Genomic DNA, 21,215 nt, shown 5'->3' with positions numbered 1-21,215 from the left:
GAAGGTTGTTTTTCATCAGAAAAAGATTCTGCAAAAAATATTGTTAATATTATTTTTGTTATAAGAGTTCATCTGCCCCATTTCTTATTCCTAACCAGACATCCTAACCCTGTGTTTGTGGCACCCGAATTAATTACCCACAACAATTTACATCTTCAAAGTGCATTAAGGTTGAGTAGTACTGTAACTACTGCTAGCCCTATATTACAGGCATGGAAACCAAGACTTTTTAGTGAACTGTCATGACTTGCCTGAGCCCTACAGGGAGTCGGAATTAGAATTCAAGTGCTTCTGATTCCCCTCTACTAACCTTTAACCAGGCCATGCCCCTACACCTGCTCTTGCCTGCAAAGACAATAGTTATGGTTAAAATCAGTGGCAAAATCCTCATTAACTGCAAGAGGACCAGGAAACCCCTTCCCCCCACCTTCCCCACAAAGACTTTAGGTGAAGAGGAAGAAATAGGAAGCAGATAAAATCTTAGGCTGAGATTCAAATTCAAAACTACCTTAGGGATTGCCATTAATGGAAAACTCCGAAGCAGCTATGAAAATTGAAGCTGTGACAAAGGCCTTACATTAATGTTGAATAAGTGATTAAATTAGTTCCTGTTCATACAGCACTTTGGAAAAATGTAGAGCACTTACAGAAATCCTCAGTATGATTGAAAAACAAAGATCCTATTTAATTGTTTTTAATTATCTTTGAAGAATAAGATAGTTATTCATCACTGTAACACATGGGCCCGTGACAATTAGGGAAACAAATAATAATACTGGACACGTATATGGCATGTGTCATCCATAGATCTCAAAGCCCTTTATCAAAGTGAATAAGGCCTTGTCTATATATAAAAAGGGACTTGCTATATCAACATAGTTAAAGCAATACAATGCAGATGCAGTTACACCAGTATAAAGGTGCTATATAGCTTATTCCCTTTCCTGTACGACACCTTTATAAGTAGTATAATTGCATCCACTGTAGGGGATTGTACCGGCATATCTGTGTCAGTAAAAACACTCACACCCCTGACTGATACAGGTATCCTAGTACACAATCCGCAATCTGTGTGTGGACCTGGCTTATGTATCATTATCTTCATTTGACAGATCCCAGATTTGAGGCAAAAAGAAGTAACTTAGCCAAGGTCATGCAGCAGAATAGAACCTAGTTCTCCTCAGCCCACTCTTATGCTCTATCTGCTAGGCCTTTCATTTCTCCAGTACTCTGGCTTGTGCCATTAACAGAGAAAAAAATGCCTTCTTAAACCATTAAGGAAGGTATAATTATCCTTAGAAAAATGTCATAAAGTGAATCAAGGCCAGCAACTCCTGTAGTGACCCAGTGTCCCATGACCTTCTTAGAGAGAAAAGATAGCCCAGGTGTTGGCATGCTACCTAGGAATTGAGAAGACATAGGTTCAAGTCCCTGCTCTGCTGCAGATTTCCTGTGTGGCTTGGCCAAGTCCTTCAATGTCACCGTGCCTCAGTTCCCATCTGTGAAATGGGGATAACACTTCCCTACCTCACAGAAGTGTTGTGAGGATAAATAGATTAGAGACTGAGACACACTCTAATGCTACAGTGATAGATAGATAGACAGACAACACGCACTGTAACAGGAATGTGTCTAAAAATACCAGTGAGATGTGTTGCTTATGAGTCTTCCTTTGAATTCTTCCCACATAGACAAGAGACTACAAAGTTAGGAAGGTGCTGGATGCTCACATGCAGGAAGTCTTGGGGAAAGTGTTTGCCTTAGCTTGTGGGATTTAAAATTGCAGATCTCTCCCTCTTGCTCAATTTTTTGCTTGCTGAGTATATAAGCATCAAGAAAAGATGCCTGGATTTTAGAAAATGCTTACAAGGAAGCTTGGTTTTGATACAGGAAGGTTTTTTAAACCACCTATCCAGAACAACAAAGGTAGTGCCAATGTGCTCACCTCTGCTATAGCTAGCAGAGTAGGTCTGGATCTAGGATTGAAATGCTATTAGGGAGGTTATTCATCGGAAACAGGAGCTGGTATGTAAAAAGACTGAACACAGTTTTTACTTCTTTGTTCCTATTTCTGAATAAGATGAAGTGAATTCCTGGAAACTCATGGGCTTGGACAGTAGAGTTTAGACTTGGAAAAATACTCCTTCTGGCAATGGTGATTTGTTTATAGTTGCAATTAAAGACAAAAGGGCTCTTCAAGAGAGTGGGGAAGAAGTGGAAAACAAGGCCAGGATTAGAAAGTTGACACAATGGGGATTCCCAGAGCAAAGTGAATCAGGGGACTGAGTTGTTTTCTAAACCCCTTAGAAATAGTTATCGGCTTTATTTGGCTCTGAGTTCCATTACGATTAAATCTCTCTTTAAATGCCCAAGATTACCTGCTAGAGAGGATCCTTACAAAAAAGTTCTTCCTGATAATATATATAAAATTTAGAGATGGGTCCAACCCAAAACTCTGGCTCTGAGCACTGCTGAGTTTTGAGTGCTGGATATGGCCCCTCCATATTGGTTTTGGATCCAGGCAAGATCCCAAATTGGCTGCAAAGGAGCAGGGATAGGTATCAAAATGGCTGAAAATTTTGCAAGCATCATTTGAAAGATCTCAACCCCATAAAAGGCCACTGCACTGTCCAGTGGGTGCCATTTTGCAGGTGGTAGCAGTAGAGGCAGTGGTGGTCTAGTGGGAGAGAAGAGCCAAAGGTCACTGACAAGCCTCATCCAATAGTTTGGGGCCTTGGAGATGGATAGAGAATAAAGGAGAGGAGAAAGGCAAAAAAAGTCCCTGCACTGTCAAAGAGATATAGAGCCGCAGCAGGATTTCTAGTTCATTTCCCACGTGGCCCTGTTCTTAGAATACCCTGATTTATATAATTATTTGGATAATTATATATCTACCTGTTTTATATTATTCAGCTATTAGATGTCTCTGTGCTGTATAGAGTTCCAGACAGGGTATGGTCTCTAATAGACACCACAGTTAGAGCTGGAACTCAAACTGAGTGGAAGTCTGTTTGTTGGTAGTTGTAGTTGTTTTGGTTAAGAAATGTCTCCTGTTTAAGAAGATCTGCAATTCCACGTATCTTGATCCACATAACAGAGGAAGGAGGGAAATTTGAGGGCCTGAAGAAAGAGAGTGCAAAGGACTGACTCCTCATTAACTCCACCTTCAACATGTTACATAAATGGGTCTCCAAAATACAGCAAACTCTCCAATTGATGTAGCACCCAGGTTTATAAAATTCCAGTAAGGTGATTGCTACAAAGCACAGGAGGGTTTGCAAAAGCCAGTGGGGTGATCTCCAATCCCAGCTTTAGAAATGCAGAGAGGGTTTTCTCCAAAGGGCACCCCGATTCCATACAGCACACAGGATGCTCTCCCTTCAGCACGTAAATCTAAAATATCAGGCTGAACCTTCCCTTCACACATACATTGCACACCTGATTGGAATAGGGGCCTTACCCTGACCCCATGTTTCTACCATTTATAAGCACTTTCCACTAAACTGTTAATAGGGGCTCTCCATTATATCTGTGTTTCCACTGTTTATGTACTGCATTCCAGACTGTAAGAGAGGCTCACTCCTCCACCATTTATATACACTATGCTACAGAGAGTCTTTTTACTCCACTCTTATTTTCTGAGTTCCAAACTGTAATAAGGGGCTGCCATTGTACCATTTATATACTGTGTTCCACACCGTAATAGGATCCCTTCTGCTGATCCAGTGCACACAACGTTAAACACTGCATTGCTGCTTGTAAATGGACTTATACTGTCACTTTTAATCCAGTATTTCATTCACATGAAAACCTGCCCCGGTGCCCCAGCCATGCCTTTCGGAAAAATCACAGCCATGGAAAGCAGAAATAGCCCCAGGTAGTGCAGAATACATAGAAAGAGCTATGCAAGCATCTTTGCCATGCAGCACTGAGGAATATCCATCTTCATCCATGTGCACATGTCACCTGAAGAATGACAGTGCAGCCCATATGTAAGGTCCATCATCAAGCAAAGCAATTCACATGGACATCTGCAAAAGGGTAAATGATGACGTGGACAACATGGACCAGCTGTTGCTTTGTATCCCTCCAGAGGTTCCCCCTTCTCAATCACATCACACTTAAGCTACTTGTCTTCACTTTCAAGGCCCTTCATGGCTCTTCATGGCCTACCCTCCCACCTACCATCCCTACTCAACTCTCATTCTCTGTTGGGCTGTCTACACTCCCCTCTGATTGGCCCATGATGCCAGCTTTCAATGCCCACTTGTTACAGTTTCATATAAACACCTCAGTGCTTTCTCCCATGCTGCCCCACATGCTTAAGAGGTGCTCCTTGTAAGGATTCACAAAGCTACCTCCTTACCCATGATCTGAGATCACTGCCCATCATGCTGAGCAATGGTGTCTCATTGTTTCCTTGGACTCCGCCGGTTGTGCATATCCATCTGTTGTCTCTCATCTTAGACTTAAATTGAAAGCTTCTTGGCACAGGGGCCACTTTTTTGGTTGTTAGTCTGCATTTGTACAGTGACTAGTACAGTGGGATCTTGGTCGATGACTAGGGCTCTTTGCTGCCACAGTAACACAAATAACAAATAAAGAATAATAACAAATGTCCTAAAACCACACATGCACTCAGCATACAGACAGATACCATCAGCCAGACCATCCCACAAATACATCTGTCGACTCAAAGGTTGGCATGGCAAAGACAACAGTGTTGAAGCCAGAATAAGGATGTGATATGAAAGACCATCTGTCAATATTCTTCTCCAGGGAGCTGTGATGTGAGCATTTCTATCTTCCCTCCACGTGAGATCCATGATTCAACATGCTGGTCTCAGATGATGCCTCACAACTGAGCTGCTGGAAGGAGCTATAAAAGCAGCAAAGAATCCTGTGGCACCTTATAGACTAACAGACGTTTTGGAGCATGAGCTTTCGTGGGTGAATACCCACTTCCTCAGATGCATGTAATGGAAATATCCAGGGGCAGGTATATATATGTGTGCTAGCAAGCAAGCTAGAGATAACGAGGTCAGTTTAATCAGGGAGGATGAGGCCCTGTTCTAGCAGTTGAGGTGTGAAAACCAAGAGAGGAGAAACTGGTTCTGTAATTGGCAAGCCATTCACAGTCTTTGTTCAATCCTGAGCTGATGGTGTCAAATTTGCAGATGAACTGAAGCTCAGCAGTTTCTCTTTGAAGTCTGGTCCTGAAGTTTTTTTGCTGCAGGATGGCCACCTTAAGGTCTGCTGTAGTGTGGCCAGGGAGGTTGAAGTGCTCTCCTACAGGTTTTTGTATATTGCCATTCCTAATGTCTGATTTGTGTCCATTTATCCTTTTCCGTAGAGACTGTCCAGTTTGGCCGATGTACATAGCAGAGGGGCATTGCTGGCATATGATGGCGTATATTACATTGGTGGATGTGCAGGTGAATGAACCAGTGATGGTGTGGCTGATCTGGTTAGGTCCTGTGATGGTGTCGCTGGTGTAGATATGTGGGCAGAGTTGGCATCGAGGTTTGTTGCATGGATTGGTTCCTGAGCTAGAGTTATTATGGTGTGGTGTGCAGTCACTGGTGAGAATATGTTTCAGGTTGGCAGGTTGTCTGTGAGCAAGGATTGGCCTGCCACCCAAGGCCTGTGAAAGTGTGGGATCATTGTCCAGGATGGGTTGTAGATCCTTGATGATGCGTTGGAGGGGTTTTAGCTGGGGGCTGTATGTGATGGCCAGTGGAGTCCTGTTGGTGACCATCACCATCACTGGCCATCACATACAGCCCCCAGCTAAAACCCCTCCAACGCATCATCAAGGATCTACAACCCATCCTGGACAATGATCCCACACTTTCACAGGCCTTGGGTGGCAGGCCAATCCTTGCTCACAGACAACCTGCCAACCTGAAACATATTCTCACCAGTGACTGCACACCACACCATAATAACTCTAGCTCAGGAACCAATCCATGCAACAAACCTCGATGCCAACTCTGCCCACATATCTACACCAGCGACACCATCACAGGACCTAACCAGATCAGCCACACCATCACTGGTTCATTCACCTGCACATCCACCAATGTAATATACGCCATCATATGCCAGCAATGCCCCTCTGCTATGTACATCGGCCAAACTGGACAGTCTCTACGGAAAAGGATAAATGGACACAAATCAGACATTAGGAATGGCAATATACAAAAACCTGTAGGAGAGCACTTCAACCTCCCTGGCCACACTATAGCAGACCTTAAGGTGGCCATCCTGCAGCAAAAAAACTTCAGGACCAGACTTCAAAGAGAAACTGCTGAGCTTCAGTTCATCTGCAAATTTGACACCATCAGCTCAGGATTGAACAAAGACTGTGAATGGCTTGCCAATTACAGAACCAGTTTCTCCTCTCTTGGTTTTCACACCTCAACTGCTAGAACAGGGCCTCATCCTCCCTGATTAAACTGACCTCGTTATCTCTAGCTTGCTTGCTAGCACACATATATATACCTGCCCCTGGATATTTCCATTACATGCATCTGAGGAAGTGGGTATTCACCCACGAAAGCTCATGCTCCAAAACGTCTGTTAGTCTATAAGGTGCCACAGGATTCTTTGCTGCTTTTACAGATCCAGACTAACACGGCTACCCTCTGATACTGGAAGGAGCTAGTTTATGCATAAATTGTTTGCCAAACACGAGATGAGTTTGTGGAAGATTTCCATCCCTAAGAGCAATAGAAAAGACCAACAAAAAGACTGCACCAAAATACTTCAAATTACTGAGTTAATCAGATTATTTTAAAGCTCAACAATCTGATCTGGTCTTTATGAAACAGGCTGCAACTCTTTTGCTCAGTCTCCAGAACAAGTCTATCTTGTGCCTGACAAGATAGACACACTGTATTGAGTGAGCTACTAATTTTGGATAACAGTGATGAAAGTCCTTTGAAATACTGCAAAGAAAAGCAAATATGGTGGTCACCCTTATGAAGCCAACAAGTGTGTATTCCAACCAAGTTTTCAGTAGCCAGTGCAAGGAAGAATTTCACCCCAAAACATGAAAACACTTGTTCATCAGGTTAGCTGAAGTCACGCTTCAGGTTAATATACAGTACTGAGATAGTTTTGTACTAAAACAAGAATAAGTTTATTAATATAGAACAGAGATTTAAGTGATACTAAGCAAAAGAAAAGGAGACTGATATGGTTACAAACAAAATAAAATAAAACATGCTTTCTAGTGTCTAAGGTTTAATAGAATATAATCTTGCTCTCAGGTGATTTCTCACCTTTAGTTAGGGCCCTACCAAATTCATGATCCATTTTGGTCAATTTCATGGTCATAGGATTTTAAAAATAATAAATTTCATGATTTCAGCTATTTAAATCTGAAGTTTCACGGTGTTGTAATTGTCGGGGTCCTGACCCAAAAAGGAGTTGTGTGTGTATGTGGGGGAAGAATCGCAAGGTTATTGTAGGGGGGAATTGCAGTACTTCTACCCTTACTTCTCCATTCCTGCTGATGGCAGCGCTGCGTTCAGAGCTGGGCAGCTGGAGAGTGGTGGCTGCTGTCTGGGAGCCCAGCTCTGAAGTCAGAGCCGCTGCCACCAGCAGCACAGGTAAGGATGGCAAGGTATGGTATTGCCAGCCTTCCTTCTGAACTTCTGCCTGCAGAACTGGGCCCTCAGTCAGCAGCTGCCACTCTCTGACCACGCAGCTCTGAATGCAGCAGCACAGAAGTAAGGGTGGTATGGTATGGTATTGCTTCCCTTAATTCTGTGCTGCTGCTGGAAGGCGCTGCCTTCAGAGCTGGGAGCCTGACCAACAGTCACTGCTCTCTGGCTACCAAGCTCTGAAGGCAGTGCAGAAGTAAGGGTGGCAATACCGCAACCCTCCTAAAATAACCTTGTGACCCCCCTGCAACTCTCTTTGGGTCAGGACCCCAAATTTGAGAAACGCTGGCCTCCCCCATGAAATCTGTATAGTATAGAGTAAAAGCACACACAAGACCAAATTTCACGGGGGGAGACCAGATTTCATGCTCCGTGACACATTTTTCATGGCTGTGAATTTGGTAGGGCCCTACCTATAGTCAGCCCCCAGAGACTTCAACCTACCTGGCTGAAGGATCCACCTTTCATAGATTCCAAAAACTCTGGCCTCTTTTGTCTCTGAAGTGAAGGATAACTAAAATGTGTTGTTCCTTTCCTTATATTACCCAAAGTCTTTTGTCTATGCTTCCAGAACCAGGAAGCTTCCCTGGGAGTGCAGACTCTGTCCCCCGGTGTGCTTAAAACTGTTTCTTCCTCCCACTTATTAGCTTGATTGCTTTGTTTAATGTATATGTAAATATACTTTCATTATCATTGCCTGTAATCAAGTCAGACAAGGGAATCCACATTCCTTTGTCTAGGGCAGGTTTGAATTCTGGACTGCCTCCAAGATACATTTAAAGCCCATATTTCCAGCACAAACACATAATTCTTTATGCACAACCCGTACAATCAGGCAATGAACTTTCAGAACCAGCTTGTCACTAGTTCACATCTGACACCTTACACGAACACCTTTTTGATACATGTTATGAAAATAGGGTGTTGTGGATAGTGCCTGTGTCAGGCCTGATGTGAGTCATGGTATAATGGGCCTGCTGGCAGTGAACACTGAGAGGTTCTTAGGGTCACACTACTTGAGTAGCCTACCTGAGCCGTATGCAAGCACTGTGCCTGATAGGATTTGCAGGAGTAGGTTCTCTAGTAAATCTGTACTACAAGCCTGTGGGCAGGTGGCCATGCCACAGGTATGCTAAATATTCCACTTCACAGAGAAGCCCACAGTCTCAGCATGGCAGACACAGACACTTGTCAAAAAGCCTGCCAACTCCATACAAAAGAAGTTCTGTTTCTAAACTGCTTACTGTGTGACATGTCCACATCCACTGTGACACCTAATGAGCTCACACCACTGAAAGTAAGCTGCATGTGAAACTCTGTGTTGTGTCCTCCTCTCTGTCTCTTAGCTATGGGATTGGATTTGGTGGCTATTGGGACCTGGTCTATTGCCTCCCCTTCTCCCTCGAATTGTCAGCCGGTCTATCTTCACAACATGGGGTTTTGTTCAGTGTAAGCACATAAGAACACACACCCAGGCCAAGCTTTTCGAAGAGACTAGTGATTTTGGGTGCCCAGCTTGAGACACCTGAAAGGGGCCTGATTTTCAGAAAGTGATGGGCACCCACTCTCTGGAAACCTGGCCCTTTCAGGTGTCTCGAGTCGGGCACCCAAATAGTGAGGCATCCAGACAAATCACCAGCCACTTCAGAAAACCTCAATGTTGGTGTTTTTTTCCAGCAATGTGGGAGACACTGAAGGATTACATGACTAGCCCAAGGTCACAGAACAAGTCTGCGTTATAGCTGAGAACCAAACACAGGTTGTCTGGCTCCTGGGTTTATGAACTTACTGTGAAGCTGTCTAGAGTGGCTCAGGAACGTGGGTGCCAACCTCAGGAGAAACTTTTACAAACCAGGGCACAAACCCCAAACTGGTTGTGTGTTCTATTATTAGATTTCACCAACCAAGTATCAACTGTGAACTCCTCAAGCACTACAGCAGTCATAACATGGAGTCACAGACAGTCCCCTTGGGTACTCCGGTCTGTCTTGCCACCCAGGGAAACCTGCCTTTGTGACAGATGGTCCCTTTCAGCAAAAAATCACAACAATATTCAGGTTACTCCCAGTCTCAAAGGACCAGTCACTTACACCAGGTCAACTGTACCTTAGAGCTCTCACCAAAGACAACACTTGTAGCCAGTCCTGTAACAAACTAACTAAAGGTTAATTAACTAGGAAAACCAATGAGAGTTATTTGCAAGGTTAAAGCAGGTAAACATACACACACAAATGAGTTATAGTCTTAGATTCCAAAAGGTGTTAGTAGCTGCACTATATACAAGCTCTATACGCCCTTTAGGGCTCACCCAAACTAAGCACCTTGGGGATCCCTTGCTTATGCTTAGAAATATTGTCCTCTCCAAATTCCAAGCAGCATAGTGATACATTTCCTTTGGGTCAGGCATTTTTATTTCCTTCCCCCAAAGTGTCAGCATCCATCACCTCTTCATTGGGGGTGGGTGGGGGGCAATCAACAGAGTCTTTGTCCTTTGATGTTTCACAATGGTTCATTTGGTTTCAGTGGGCCTTGTGTGCAGGATCAGCACTTTACACAAATTAATGCTTCCTTCCTGTTTGGTGAGTTACACAATTACAGAGGTTTACCATGCAAACACTCAGTATAATTTTAGACTATGGGCTACAGATGTTATAAGTGAGATCAATACATGCAGCAGCCTACAAGAATTTTATCAAGTCTAAACACTAAACACAGTCTTATCGACTTAACAATGCTAATGCACAGGTTGAGCCAAACTGGTTTCCCACTATGCATTTGTCAGTGTTCAGTGAGATCTTTGGGCCTTGGCATGAGGTGGCACCTGGCCTGCCTGCATCACAGTTACCACACCACACTCCTTCCCCCTCGTCCCTGTACTGCACTGAGTAGATTGCTGCACAGAGTTACTGGGAGTATACTGACTATGGTCTTAATGGTCTGAGATCCTGATCCAACTCCCATTGAAGTTAATGGAAAGAGTCCCAAGCAAATCAGTGATAATGGAGCAGGAGAAACTAAACAGCTTCCTCAAGTGACTTGTCTTCTTTGGGGTAGGCAAATAAAGATAAAATGCAAACAAACAAATCCAGCAGCAAACTGAAGCCAGACTGAAGGCATGGCAGCACCAAATTTCAATGACAGGCAAGATGTGAGTCTGGGACTCGTCTCCCTCAATGGGTGTCAGTGGCAATGTGGCTGGTCTCCTGGGGAATGGGTGAAATGCCAATCTTTGGTGTTACTCAACACTGTAGGCTGCAATACTCAAAGTGCAGAAAGAAGCATTTTGCACTCCCAGTTGGAGGGAGAGAATCTAGGATGACTAGACAGCAAGTGTGAAAAATCGGGACAGAGGGTGGGGGATAATAGAAGCCTATATAAGAAAAAGACCCAAAAATTGGGACTGCTCCCCAAAAATCGGGACATATGGTCACCCTAAGAGAATCATCTCAGCATGAAGAGGAAGGGGCACCGCCCATGCTCAAAACGCCTAGAGGACTGTCCAGACAACGACAAAAACAACAAAAACTGAATATGAAAGGAATAAGTAAATAAAAGCAGATGGAGTTGTGCAGCATCCATGCAGAGGGCTCTTCCCACCAGCATTCCAGGCGTACCAAGACCGGTCACCTCCCCGACTTGATTACTCTGTCCTCATTTAACTGGAGAACTCCACTATAAGATTCATCTGGTATTCCTCATCTGTGAGGAAAGCAAAACCTCATGTCTCTGACAAATAAACTGCAGCTGTTCTTCTAACTATCTCCCTCTCTCTCGCTCTCTCTCACACACACACACAAACACACACACCAAACAGAATCCAGTTCTCCTTTTGAATTCCGAGAACAGAAGTGTCATCTCCTGAAAAGATAAACAGTCAGACTAGAGCTAACCAGAAACGTTTGAAATTTCCTCCAAACAAATTTGTTTTTTTACATTAACAATTCTCCCCTGTTTTTCAGCTGGATCTCAGGCCTTGTCAACGCATAGAAGTTGGACTGATTTAACTTAAATCAGCTTTTAAACTGATTGAGTCAAACTAATGCAAAACCACGTATAGACACTCTGATTTCAGTTTGGTTTAAACCTAGTCCTAATTGATAATATTTAAATGAGGTTTATAATGATTTAAAAGTCTCCATATAGTCATTTGAAGTGGTTTAACTAAATCAATTTTAAACAAAACCTTGGTGCAAATTTGTGCACCAACAAACCCTAAGTAAGGCTGGTCAGTACTTGACAGCTGTACCTGTAGAACTATGTTAGTTAGGAGAATGATTTTTTTTTTTTTTTACTAATATAGTTACACCAGTATAATCCACAATTTGGATGCAATTACACCAGTATAAAGGTGTCTTATACCAGAATAGCTTATTCTCATGCTTGGATAAATTCTACTGGTATAACGGCAACCACACCAGGGGGTTGTTTCACTTTAACTATCCAGTAGATTTAAATCAGTACTTTTATATGCAGACACACCTTCAGACTATTTATTCCCTGAAAGCAGGGACCTGTGGTTACCTTGTATCACAACTGCATTGATGTCTTCACTCAGTCACTAGAACACCCTGCATTCAAGTAGGTCTATAAAAGCGATCCAATATCTGAAGACCTCATGCTGTTTTTTCTTGCACATACTGGATTTAAAAATAACAGATTTTCCTTCTTGACTAGTCAATGTGATCTGCTAATTGCTCCAGTTCTTTTTGGGCTGACTGAACAGGAAAGAGGAGGCTGGGAAGGGCCAGTGAGGTCTTTGCAAATATAGAGAGTTGGGCAGCACGCACAAGTCAGTGGGGAAAGACTTCTTTGGAGTGAGAACCTTCACAACCATTGTGGCATGCGTGCATTGACTCACCAGTAGCCAATGGGGCTCCAAACAGGAGACAGTACACCCATCAACATAACTCTGTGGAGAACCAGGCCCTTAAATTGAAGCCAGGAGCCAAATCTTCAGCTGGTGTAAGTCAGTGTAGCTCCATTGAATTCATATTTATGCCAGTTAAAGATCTGGCCTGAGGTGTCCAATTCATTGTCATCTTGCACCTTGAGTAATATTTTGCACCAGTGCAAAGTGCCAACATTCTCATTTGGTAGCGTGTTACACCCATTTTGCACTTACTTTGCACTGGTGTAAGTGACCACACAAGGTAATGAAGAATTAGGCCCCTGGTGTCTTATTTGTCTGTTAATCATCATGCACATTTACCATCGAGCCAGATGAACAATAGCTTTTAAAAATGTTTAACTCAGAGCTAAGATCCCACGAGAAGAAAATCTAAAGGATAAAGGAGTTCAGGAAAGCTTGCAGTGTCTCAAGGAAACATATTGAATGCACAACTGACAATTTTTCTTATGCAAAAGAAAGATAGGAAGAAAAGTAAGAGGCGAATATGGCTACATCAGGAGTTTCTTAATTACCTGAAAATCAAAAAGGAATACTACAAAAAGAGGGAATAAATCATCCCCTTGAGCGACATAAGTTACACAGCCATACACACTATGTTGGTGGGAAAGCATCTCCCGCCGACATAGCTTCTGCTGCCCGCGGGGTGGTTTTTTTATGCCGATGGGAGAGTGTCTTCACCAGACATGCTGCAGCAGTGCAACTGTATCAGTATAGATTTCAGATTGGTAGCCGTGTTCGTCTGCATCAGCAAAAACAACGAGGAGTCCTTGTGGCACCTTAGAGACTAACAAATTTATTTGGGCATAAGCTTTCGTGGGCTAAAACCCACTTCATCAGATGCATGGAGTGAAAAATACAGTAAGCAGTATATATATGAGAAGATAGGAGTTGCCTTACCAAGTTGGGGGTCAGTGCTAAGGAGGCCAATTCAATTAAGGTGGAAGTGGCCTATTCTCAACAGTTGATTACTTTTGTAGTGCTAACAAGGCCAAGGCAATCAAGGTGGACATTGCCCATTTCCAACAGTTGAAAAGACGGTGTGAGTATCAACAGAGGGAAAATTACTTTTTGTAGTGACTCATCCACTCCCAGTCTTTATTCAGGCCTAAATTGATGGTGTCCAATTTGCAAATTAATTCCAGTTCTGCAGTTTCTCATTGAAGTCTGTTTTTTAAGTTTTTTTCTTGAAGAATTGCCACTTTTAAGTCTGTTACTGAATGTCCAGGGATATTGAAGTGATCTCCTACTGGTTTTGGAGTGTTACAATTCTTGATATCTGATTTGTGTCCATTTATTCTTTTGCGTAGAGACTGTCTGGTTTGGACAATGTACATGGCTGCACCACTGCAGTGCTGTAGGTATAGGTATGGCTTTTCTTCTCAAAGTTAGGAAGGCCTCCTGGGGATTCAGTCTCCAGTGTCTCTCCAAGGCACAGGAGCCATGCTAATTCTCTGTCTCTTGAGTTCAGGCTCCACTCCTGCTAGGTTGCATGATAGCTTTGTTTACAGCTAATATGTAAATTAACATAACCACATTCCTCCATTCAGGACAGACCTGTTTATCACCTCTAACTAGGCTAGGCTATCTTCTTGAACCTGGTCTAGCAACATTATACAGAGGGCATTCACAACTTCATACATAAGATTAACATGTGCATCCTACAATGATATTATTGACCAGTGTACTATTAGTTTTTAAATGATACCTTACAAGGCGTATTTTGGACAAATATCATTGCAGTAGTATGTATGATGTGACTAGAGTGGTGCTTGGGATTACAATAGGGTGACCAGATTTTATCGGGACTGTCCCGATATTTGCTTGTTTGTCCCACGTCCTGACCAATGTTAGGTCGGGACACTGGACAAACAAGCAAAGGCTCTGAGGCCCGGAAGGGCTCGCGCCCTCCCCCACCCTGACTCTGCCTCCTCCTTCCCCCATTGGCTCCCTCCCCAAATTCCTGCCCCCTCACTGCCCCATTGGCTCCCTCCCCAAATCCCCGCCTCTTGCCAAGCACGCCATACCCAGGGGATGCAGGGTAGCATGGGGCCGGGATGAGTGTGAGTCCGGCCTGTCCCCGAGCAGGCAAGACACGGGCACGGAACCTGGAGGGAGAGTAGGGGGTGGCCCGCGGGGCCAGGCGGCAGCTGTTCTCCCCACCTGGGCAGCGGGACTCGGGAGCAGCCACTGCTGCAGCTCCCACTGCCGTGGGGGGAGGAAGTGACCAAGCACGTGGCACTCGGCGGTTGCGGCTTTGGCGCCCAGGCCCGAAACCCCTGAGCCCAGGCCTGCTGCAGGGACTCAGCAGCGCGCACGCTGCACCCAGCCCCTGGCCAGTCGCTTCTGGGCTGGCTGCCCAGCTGGTGCAATCCCGTGGCGGAGGCATCGGCAGCCCAGCCCCATTTGTTCCTCTGCAGGACCTGAGCGGGATGGAGGGGCTGGGGCCTGCGGCCCCCACTGCGGGGCCGCCCACGGGATTGCACCAGCTGGGCAGCCAGGCCAGACACGACTGGCCAGGGGCTGGGCGCGCGCAGCGTGTGCGCTGGGTCCCCGCAGCAGGCCCGGGCCTGGGGGGGGTTCGTGGGCATCAGAGCCACAGCCGCCGAGCTTGGCCAGCAGCCGCTTCCTCCCCTCGCGGCAGTGGGAGCTGCAGCAGCGGCTGCTTCCGAGTCCCACTGCCCAGGTGGGGAGAACAGCTGCCTCCTGGCCCCGCGGGCCGCCCCCTACTCTCCCTCCAGATACCGCGCCGAGTCCTGCCTTCTCAGGGCCAGGCCAGACTCAAACTCACCCCGGCCCCACGCTCCCCTGAGTCTCCCGGGCCTCCTTCCAGCGCTTGCGGAGGGGGGAAGGAATTGGGGTTGGGGGATTGGTTTTCTTTTTTTTCTCTGCTGCCATTTTTTTCCTCTCTGTCCCAGCTCCGCTCCTCCTCCTCCACCCCGCGTCCCGATATTTGACCTGGGTGATCTGGTCACTCTAGATTACAATGATGCAGCTGCAAAAAAGGCTAACATCATTCTGAGGTGTATTAACAGGAATGTTGTATGTAAGACACGGAAGGTAACTGTCCTGTTCTACTCGGCACTGATGATGCCTCAGCTGGAATATTGGATTCAATTCTGGGTGCTACACTTTAAGAAAGATGTGGACAGATTCAAGAGAGAAGAGAGGAGAGCAACAAAAATGATAAAAGGTTTAGAAAACCTGACCTATGAGGAAAAGTTACAAAAACCTGGGCATGTTTAGTCTTGAGAAAAGAAGACTGAGGGGGGACATGATTATGGTCTTCTTTCAATATGTTAAGGGCTGTTATAAAGAGGGTGGTGATCAATTGTTCTCCATGTCCACTGATGGTAGGACAAGAATTTAGTGGGCTTACTCTGCAGCAAAGTAGATTTAGGTTAGAGATTAGGAAAACTTTCTAACTATAAATTGTAGAATAGGCTCTCAAAGGAGATTGTGGAATTCCCACCTGTGGAGGTTCTTAAGAACAGGTTGGACAAACACCTGCCAGGGATGGTCTTGGTTTACTTGATCCTGCCTCAGCACAGGACACTGAACTAAGGACCTCATGAGGTCTCTTCCAGCTCTGTATTTCTGATTCTATGATAAGGGATGTAACGATTACATTTTAATCAGTGATATGAAAAATCAGCTGCTGATGACTTATCTAATGTGTAAATATTTAATCACAAGTTCACTTAGTGTAAGTCGGTGAAAGTCCCTCGGCTTCAACAGAGCTTTGCTGATTTTATATGAGCTGAGACATGGCCCATTATTTTAACAGAGGGACCACTACATTATTTAAGTAGCTCCTCTGATCAACATCATGAAGTTCAAATATTTTCCCATGTTATTATTTCTATTACAGTAGCATCTAGAAGACACAGTCAAGACCAATAACCCATGGTGTTAAGGACTGTATAGTCCTTGCCCCAAAGTGCATACAGTTTAAACAGATATGAAGTAACTTGCCCAAGGTCATGCAGCAGGTCATTGGTAGAGCCTGGAACAGAACTCAGATCTCCTGGTGCTCATGCTGGTGCTATCCAGTAGATCATGCTGCCATACTACTAGCATATAGTTCAATATACAGCAGGGGTAGGCAACCTATGGCACAGGTGCCGAAGGTGGCACGCGAGCTGATTTTCAGTGGCACTTACACTGCCTGGGTCCTGGCCACTGGTCTGAGGGGGCTCTGCATTTTAATGTAATTTTAAATGAAGCTTTTTAAACAGTTTAAAAACCTTATTTACTTTACATACAACAATAGTTTAGTTATATATTATAGATTTATCGAAAGAGACCTTCTGAAAATGTTAAAATGTATTACCAGCACGTGGAACCTTAAATTAGAGTGAATAAATGAAGACTCGGCACACCACTTCTGAAAGGTTGCCAACCCTTGATATACAGCATAAGCGACTCACACACATGTGGTTGCTGGCATATTGCACAGAAGGGGAAGACAATAACAGACCATCTAAGAATAACAAAATACTGTACATCTCAAAATGCAGAGGGGAACCCTAGCCAAGTATGCTTTTTCCTTCAGTAGAATTTTCTTTCTCTCGTGTGTGTGTTAATCTGAAGCAGAGTTTTGTTTGTCTAGGAAAGTGTATTATCCTGGAAGCTGTCTTCTAAAAAGAAAAACCCTTTAGATCACAAAAATATTATAATTTTTTAAAAAGAGTAAACGCAAGAAAGAGATGCAGTAAGACAGGGAAATAACAGAAGGAAACACTCATCATTAGGGTTTACAACAACCCTACATTTACATGTATCTTTGGGGCAGGCTCTCTCTTTTTGTTCTGTGTTTGTACGGTACCTAGCACAATGGGGTCTTGGTCCATGACTTGGGATCCTAGGTGCAACAATAATACAAACAAATAACAATAAACGATGTATTTAAAAAAAGACAAGAGCTTGATTTTCATTTACATTAAGGCTCCTTTGCACAAGTCTGGCAAAGGCTACTCACCTTAAAGCCCCTTTACACTGCCACAATGGTGTAAAGGGGCCTTGGTGCAAATAGACTCATAGACTTTAAGGTCAGAAGGGACCATTATGATCATCTAGTCTGACCTCCTGCACATTGCAGGCCACAGAACTTTTACAGACTCCTGTAAAAGACCCATAACCTCTGGCTGAGTTACTGAAGTCCTCAAATCATGATTCAAGACTTCAAGTTACAGAGAATCTCCCACATACACTAGTTTAAACCTGGAAATGACCCATGCCCCATGCTTTAGAGGAAGCCAAAATAAAACCAGGGTCTCTGCCAAGCTGACCCTGGGGGGAATTCCTTCCCGACCCAAAATATGGCAATTAGACAGATTCTGAGCATGTGAGCAAGACCCACCAGCCAGACACTTAGGAAAGAATTCTCTGTATTAACTCACAGCTCTCCCCATCTAGTGTCCTATCACCAGCCATTGGAAATATTTGCTGCTAGCAGTCACATATTGGCTACATGCCATTGTAGGCGGTCCCATCATCCCATCCCATCTATAAATTTATCAAGCCCAGTCCTGAAGCCAGTTAGGTTTTTTGCTTTCACAGCCCCTCTTGGAGGGCTGTTACAGAACTTCATTCCTCTGATGGTTAGAAACCTTCACCTAATTTCAAGCCTAAACTTGATGGCCAGTTTATATCCATTTGTTCTTGTATCTACATTGGCACTTAACTTAAATAACTTATCTCTCTCCCCAGTATTTATCCCTCTGAGGTATTTATAGAGAGCAACCATATCTCCCCTCAGCCTTCTCTTGGTTAGGTTAATCAAGTCAAATTCTTTGAGTCTCCTCTCATAAGATGGGTTTTCCATTGCTTGGATCATCCTAGTAGCCCTTCTCTCTGCCTGTTCCAGTTTGAATTCATCTTTCTTAAACATGGGAGAAAAGAATTGCACGCAGTATTCCAGATGAGGTCTCTCCAGTGCCTTGTATAATGATACTAACACTTCCCTGTCTGTACTGGAAATACTGCACCTGATGCATCCTAAGACTGCATTAGCCTTTATCACAGACACATCACATTGACAGCTCATAGTAATCCTGTGATCAACCAATACACTCAGGTCTTTCTCCTCCTCTGTCACTTCCAACTAATATGTCTCCAATTTATAGCAAAAATTCTTGTTGTTAGTCTCTACATGCATGACCTTGCATTTTGCACTATTAAATGTCATCCCATTTCTATTACTCCAGTTGACAAGGTTGTCCAGATCTTCTTGTTTGATAATCCGGTCCTCCTCCATACTGGCAATAACTCCCAACTTTGTGTCAGCTGCAAATTTTATTCACATACACCTACTTTTTGTGACAAAGTCAGTAATAAAAATGTTAAATAAGATTGGTCCCAAGACTGATCTCTGAGCAACTCCACTACTAACCTCCCTCCAGCCTGACAGTTCACTTTTCAGTATGATTGGCTGTAGGATCAAGCCCACAAATATTCATTGATTAAACAGCCCTAAATAGTTTTCATGGAATTTATGTCATCTACCACACCACACGCCAATAGTCAAGTGTACAATGGGAATTTTTGCATGGGAAATGTCGAGGATAGAACAGACTAACTTGTGTTTCCAGGTTCCAACAGAAGCCACCCCTTCCTGGTCACAACTTCTTTGCACACAAACTTCAACCTAGAGGGAGAGTCAGATGAAGAGTTATTAGCAGCTCAGTCTGCCCTAAGAAGTGAAGACTCTCACTTCCCTTTGAACTTTATGTTCAGCAGAGTGAGTTTGCAAAGCTGCAATCAGAATGAAAATGCTACCTTTGTATCGGTCCTTAACCAAAGCCCATTGCAGTCAATGGGAGTCTTACCACTGAATTGAATGAGCTTTGAATAAGGCCCAGAAAGTGGTCAAACGGTACAATAGGGCAAGGTTCAAGATATCAAGAAACTGCATCTCTAAACAATTGCTTCTTGGAACCGTTAGTTGTAGAGTATAAGAGAGGAGGCTACTCTCGACTTTGCCTCAGTATCTCACACAAATTGGTTCACAAAATAATAACAGTTAAGCCATTAAGTACAAGTTACCATAATATACTATCCAAAAAAACCACCACATTAAAATGGAGTTAAGGTTAAGAATGCATATCAGTAATCTGGGTAAAATACATTATAGCACTGTTGTAATTATTCCAAATCTAAGAGTTAGAAACTCATGAAATTTAGGGTTTAGGATTCAACTTAAAAGAAATCCAAAAATGTTAAGGTATGGAAGTGCATAGTTCAGGCACCCAAACAACCTTAACTCTGTCCACCACTGATGCCTAGGGGCAGGGTGGGGCAGGGAGCTGGAGGGAAAAAAATGAATATATCTTTAAGAGTCAATTTAGTCTAATCTGGGCCCACAACCACTAATATGCCATAATGAAAACTGTATGGTTTTTGCATGGTGTCACTAAAGGACAGAGTTGATTTCCACTGAAGAAGAAAATTTAGTTCTGAAGAATAATGGGGAAAAATACCATTAATTCTAAAAAATAATTATTCAAATGTAGTCTATGTTCATGCATAAGATTTCAGTGAGTTTTAACTACATAGGAAGCCTTCAGTCTACGTCATTCGGTTACTGAGATCATTAGAGGTCAACAACAACAAAAACAAAACAAAAGTAAAAAGTCAACACGGGATGCAAAAATGTCAAACATTCTCATTAATTTTAATTCCAAAACTAATAAATAAATCTACTCACAAATTCCCACACAACGATAATTTGATACTCACAGTATTGCAGTAATTTTGAGTAGGATACATTGTATTTTTCATAATTACCAGAGGTTGAATCCATGCTTTCAGTTCAAAACTCAATTCAACCTTAATTCTGAAGGAGATCAGAGAGCCAGCAAACATCTCTCTCTGCTGCTCTCAGCCTTCAACCCTCTCTGGCCTGAAGAAGTTTGTGGGTGATCCACCTGCCTTCTGCTGTCACCGGGCTGATCTGGCTCCTGTGGTTAACTAGAGAACTCTAACTGCTCCCCTCCCTGAAGCTCTCAGCCCAGCTCTGCTTTTTCTCTGAGCTCTCTACTTCTTCAGGCCCTTCGACTCTGAACTCTGGGTTCTGCACTCCCTTTTGGCGGTCCCTCATTTATAACTCCCTTAGGACCCCCCAGATGCCTCATTACACCAAACTAGGGCACACCAGGACTGGAACAGGCGCACTGGGTCCATTTAAGGAGCCAACTACCCTGTTGCACTTGTTTTTAAAGGATTTCACTGCTACAGGCTAAAGTGCCTATCTGTGCTTTAAAGGCTCCCCATGCCACTGCTGCTTTGGCTCAACTGTGCATTGAGGCAGTACTGCTGGGGGACCTCTGGCAGGAGCATTGAGAAAGCCCTTAAAGCACAGAGACATTGGGACTCAAGCACTGGGCTCTTCTTCCAGCATCACATAGCACCAGTCTCACTAACAGCCCTCTAAACCAATAAGTCAACTGCACATTTACGGGCAGATTTACCAGCAGTTTAGGTGTTGTGTGTCGTTTAGTGATGCAAAGCCTCTGTAAACTCACCTTAATTGGACAACCTGTTCCACTGCTTTGGTGAACCTGCCCTCAAAAGCTGAAACAATTAATTTTATTTTAGGTGGATTCCAGGTATTTTCACATCATTTGAAATATCTCGTG

The 21,215-nt window shown here is 43.8% G+C and overlaps 1 protein-coding gene across 4 annotated transcripts in view; it reads right to left on the bottom strand.

The window, feature by feature from the left end:
• MRPL23 (mitochondrial ribosomal protein L23) overlaps positions 1-21,215 on the bottom strand; it is a 94,082-nt gene that overhangs the window by 30,302 nt on the left and 42,565 nt on the right. For 2 of the 4 annotated variants that reach the window (XM_050953777.1, XM_050953773.1), the window contains exon 5: positions 19,158-19,225. In XM_050953777.1, coding sequence (XP_050809734.1) covers positions 19,158-19,225 — 68 coding nt within the window. Of the gene's footprint in view, positions 1-14,028; positions 14,057-17,182; positions 17,217-19,157; positions 19,226-21,215 lie in introns of those variants that run through there. The other 2 variants (XM_050953779.1, XM_050953776.1) reach the window with 2 other exon arrangements.

The sequence above is a fragment of the Gopherus flavomarginatus genome, chromosome 5 (genome assembly GCF_025201925.1).
Source record: "Gopherus flavomarginatus isolate rGopFla2 chromosome 5, rGopFla2.mat.asm, whole genome shotgun sequence".
Classification (NCBI taxonomy): domain Eukaryota; kingdom Metazoa; phylum Chordata; order Testudines; family Testudinidae; genus Gopherus; species Gopherus flavomarginatus.
Note: the sequence above shows the minus strand (reverse complement) of the source record. Positions and strands in the feature narration are given on the sequence as shown.